The sequence below is a fragment of the Montipora foliosa genome, chromosome 10 (genome assembly GCF_036669935.1).
Source record: "Montipora foliosa isolate CH-2021 chromosome 10, ASM3666993v2, whole genome shotgun sequence".
NCBI lineage: Eukaryota > Metazoa > Cnidaria > Anthozoa > Scleractinia > Acroporidae > Montipora > Montipora foliosa.
The window spans coordinates 11507811-11512810 of NC_090878.1; the positions used below are offsets into that span (position 1 = coordinate 11507811).

The 5000-nt window shown below is 40.0% G+C and overlaps 1 protein-coding gene across 1 annotated transcript in view; it reads right to left on the reverse strand.

Annotated features, from left to right (window-relative positions):
* The window catches only part of LOC137974477 (protein sidekick-like), a 57563-nt gene that overhangs the window by 6399 nt on the left and 46164 nt on the right, over positions 1-5000 (reverse strand). The window contains exons 16-17 of the mRNA XM_068821495.1: positions 2940-3006; positions 334-608 (exon numbers count right to left, since the gene is read on the reverse strand). Of these exons, the coding sequence (XP_068677596.1) occupies positions 334-608; positions 2940-3006 (342 nt within the window). The remainder of the gene's footprint in view (positions 1-333; positions 609-2939; positions 3007-5000) is intronic.

Here is a 5000-nt window from a genome sequence, read left to right on the forward strand (position 1 = left end):
ATAAATTTGGCGTCTAATACGCTCAAACCCCGTGTATATGCGGACACCGTTAGCGATAGACACACACTAAAAGATGTCGATCTTTTTCGGAACGGGTCGGTCCGCGAGCTTTACGAGAGATCACTTTACGAGCAAGCATTTAATATAAAGTGACTATGACGAGAATCATTGCCATCACTCTAACCGAAATAATAAGTAATAATCTAGCTGACATCTGTACTGCATTTCTGTTTCTTTGTTTTTCATTTGACGATCCAAGAAATCAGGAAAGCCCTAGTTCACGTAGATATCCGTATATCATGATTTTATAATAATTGTTATAAATATCATTACCGCGTTATTTTCTTGGGTTGTTTTTTGAAGAATATCGGTGACCACTGTACTCTTATTACCAATAAAATCTCGAAAGTGCTGGGCAAGTTTAGCTGCGTTGCCAGTAATAACAACACCGGTGGTGAATTCATAGGGAATTATTTTGCTGACAATCATCCACGATGCGTTGAAGAGATCACTCCTGTAATGTGCCGTGTAGAGATCCACCAAAATGCCATCGACCTCGTTATTTCCGAGAGCATCGACAAGCTGTTCCAGGGAGGAGTACGTCTTGCCTAATGAAATTAATAAGAAATAGACCGAATGCATAAATGGCGGCCAAAAAAATATTCTTTTGTTTATGTGCTAATTATCCTCACTAGCCTCGTTTGTATGGACAAAATACAAAAGAAATGTTGCTTGAGAGCGAGGCTAGTGAGTCTCATTAGCACATAAACAAAAGAATACATGTTTGGCCGCCATTTATGCATTCGGTCAATACCGTGACTACTACACAGAGATACCTCGTTCCCAGGGCCTTTCACCGCCGAGTGCAGGACGGGCGGAAAAAGTCCTGCTTTCGGCGGCCAAAAGCCCTGGGAACGAAGTTGCTACACAATGGAGTGAGACCGAGCTGCTGGAAGATTTCCGTACTGAGTAAGCGCACTACCTCCAGAACCTAACCCAATGAGCATACTCGTACGCCATTCAAAATGTCGAATCGTTCCTCAATAGTTTATTTCTCACTTGACAAAGACTATTCTGTTCTGGATTTTCTCATCGCTTCGACGAACGAGTGTCCAACAAGTCAAAGATTGCGACAAAGATTTTATTGTTGGGAAAACGTGCCTTGCGCTGACGTGCTTTCGTTAGGTTTCACCAAACCACTTCGTTTGTAAAACTATTGCTTTTAGACTTATCCATATATGTGCGAGGATCACCTATTCCTTTCAAGTATTTTATATTATTAAAAACTGAACTACGGATATCAGATTTCCAGCATTTTCATTGGCTCGCCGGACACAGGCTATCAGTTCATATATCTCCTGTTCCTCATATGGTCAACGAACGCGTCAGCAATAAAGCGAGCTGAAATCTGAGAAAAAATGGCCGACAAAAGCCGTTTTGGACCGGAATTGACCGAGGCAGGAATCGATGCTTCAGTGCATGAAAGAATCATTGATGCTGGAGTTTTTGATTTAACAATTATTCTTCTTGGGCTTGCTGGATATGAAATGATTATAACCAACTCGGCTAGTGTGTATCACCTCAAATACTAATTTCCGCTCAACAATTCTATGCACTTTTCTAACACTAATTCTTTAGTTCCCTGAACTCTCTCCTTCAAAGTCATTGTCTTAGAGGCTCCTAAAAGTGGAAAAACTAGTAACGTGATCTACGATAGCCCAAGAAAGAAGAACGGGTCTATTAACGAGTTGACGTCCTAGACTGCTTTGTTTTGAAATAATATGCGCGAAAAAATTACTCAATTCTGACTACCATAAAAGCAGTGCAGTTTTGCTGTAATACAGTGCAAAAACGTGTAAAGTGATCAGTGCAAAGTTGTAACACAGTGCAATTACAAATGCTTTTTGATTGGTTTAGAAACAATAGAAATTTGAATTAGCCAATTAAATCTTTTGTTTTGAAATCAAATGCGAGCCCTGGCGCAATTTTTCAACTTTTTCAATTTTTTGGGTTGAGGTAATATTATCCTGATTGCGTGATGCACGTGGGTTTCTACTTAACCACCTCGAATTTTATCGTTTATATTATTAATGAGTAATTACGTGATATTTCTCGTGCAATTTGGAACAAATAAGCACTTGTAAATTTCTCCAAAGACTACAAATTGCACTCGCCCTACGGACTCGTGCAATTTTGGTCGTCTTTGATTGAAAAAAATTACTCGTGCTTATTTACTTCAAATTGCACTCGAAATCATGTGATTACCTATACTCAAGGCCTGACCAAACGCTCGCAACATTTCAACGCAACATCTCTTAACACTGTTGGGCACAACACGTTGCATACGTTTGACCACCCTGTTGAGATATGTTGCAACATGTTGGACGATGTTGGATCAAATTTGAAAACTGTCATGATTTTTCGTGCAAAATTTTGGTGCTGCATGATGTTGTACTCGTTTGGCCTCTCTCACGCAACATTGTTGCACCAGGGCATGCGCACTAGGTCCACTTGTTGCGCGCCAGAAAATTGGGGCACATAAACATCGGCGTGCGTTTGGCCAGCCCGTTCAACACACGTCGCAATATCATTCAACAATATTGCAAGATGTTGCGTTGAAATTTTGCGAGCGTTTGGCCAGGCCTTAATAGTTTGAAAAAAAAAAAAAACATGCAAAGGAATTTGTGACGTCAACCCAGTATCGAGCCATTCTCCTTCATTGCTCGATCATGGATCAAACTATGGCCACTTTTGCCGTCTTTTAAAACAAATAAAATTGTAAGCTTTCAACAAAAAGGTTCTAAAAATAAAGCAATATATTTCATAGGCACTTTACGTTTTCAAACCAAGACCCACTTGAAATGATTCACATGTAACAAACAGATCAGTCAGTCTTCTTATTTTTCAAGCCGAGTAAAGAACTCTCAAGTTTGACTTACTTCCTCCAGCTGTCGATATATGTCGGAGAAGAATGTCATATTCAGGAAACTGAGGGAGCGATCCAACCTGCGTAAAAAAAACAATTAAGAAAGAGTATCAAAAATAAAGCGCAGAGTTAAGCTACTTTCACTATATACAAGAGGTAAGAGAGCTAAACCCCCATATTTGGTCCTATTCCGATGAAAATTACTTTTAACCTATGATAACTTCCATGTCATATTGTGTAGTTATTTCAAAGTCGACACCTTATTGGCCAATATACCATATTCGTATTCTCAGTATTGGACTGGAACTAGCTTGCAATGGAGGCTAATACGTGTGAATATATTAAAAAGTATTTGCATTTGAAAAGATTTCCCCGCATTAGCCTCCATTGCAAACTAGTTCAAGTCCAATACTGAAAATACAGATATGTTCTACTAGTGTGAAAGTCCAGTTCACAGATTGTTAAGTCCAGTTCCATCAAAGTGGATGGCACATAAACTAGAATGCTGAGAGCTGTTCTTAAAGTGGTACTATGATCAAAAAATCATTTCCTTTTTTTCTTCAGATTTTGAAAGCGTGTTCGCTTAACACCTAACTGGCAAAAGTTTGAGCTTTGAGTTTTATCCAAAGGCTGTTTATTTTGAGTGTAAGTTTTGGACTTCATGGTCCGCCATTACTCACGTTCAAAACTGGCCGATTGGACCTCAGAGGGTTGGATCTAGAGAAAATGACGTCATTTACTCACTAGCTTAAAATTTCAGCGTGTAAACGCAATTTATTATATATGCAAAACACGGGTTGAAAAGTCCGAAAGCCCGAAACTCCCGTGCTGCATATCAATTAGGCCGCGTACACACCCATTGCATTCTTAAACTAGTGCGTGTTTGACGTCATTTTCTCCTCGACCCAGCTCTCTCAAGATTTTAAAGTCAGTAATGGCGGACCAATAAATACGAAAATTTCAGCTAAAATAAACAGCTGTCTTTTTAAAATCAGAACTTAAAACTTGAGTGAGTTACTGTTTAGTTAACATAGTTTTGAAATTCAAAGGAAAAGCAAAATTTTTTTTTGGTCGTAGTACCACTTTAACATCTCTTGGAGGAAACACCCCACTAAAGCACAGCTTTATGGATCATACTCAGACATTTCAATTATTTTACGCGAACTCAGAAGGCGTTTTGCTGGACTTTGTTGGCGAACTAAACAAGAACTTAATACTGACCTGCTTCTCTGGACCTCCCGTCATAGCCAAAGTCAGGTGGGTCCCCCAAAAACAACATTTATTGTATGACTAGCTCCATGAGCGGGCAAGATGAACCAAACCCCGCGCTGTGATTGGCTACCCGAATGGGCAAGATAGCTCGGGATTTCTTGATCCCGCAAGATCAAAGATCACTTTTTGGTGTTTTATCCCATACAATAAATAATTTATTGACTAAGCTTGTTCGGACAAGATGGCTGGATTCGTTTTGTCTCGGTGCATAAACAAACAAACAAAGAACTTGGCCAATATCCAGCCATCTTGACCTCACGCTTGGTCAATAACCCATATATATTGACCAACTACGTAGGGATACCGGGGACGCCTTCCCTAAGACCTACCGACCTTGATGCAGAACTGTGGTGGATGGCGTGATAGTGTAATGAATGGCCGAGTTATCTCGACCTTATGATGAGTGTAAAAGTCCTTCTCAGGACGGGCGCGATCTAAAAATAGATTTCATATCATTATCACACGGATTCGCTCTCTCGCCTCATATTCTCTTACTGTACATTACAACCACATACGTCCCAAGCAAAATGAAATTGTGGAAAGCGAGATTTTGCCAGAGCGGAGGGTCGGAAAACAGAGATGAGGCTAGATGAACAGGAAGCGACGCTGACATTACATGGAGATATGGACGCGGAAACACGAATTAATTTGCTGCAGCTGCAACAACTGCGAACGTTTCTTATCCAAGCTTTCCACCTCAGATAGGATAAGATAACCATTTAGTTAAACGATAGAATCCTTTTTCAAGGGATTTATGGTCATTCTATCTTGTTTACGTTGTGCAATGCGGATGAACTGGTTG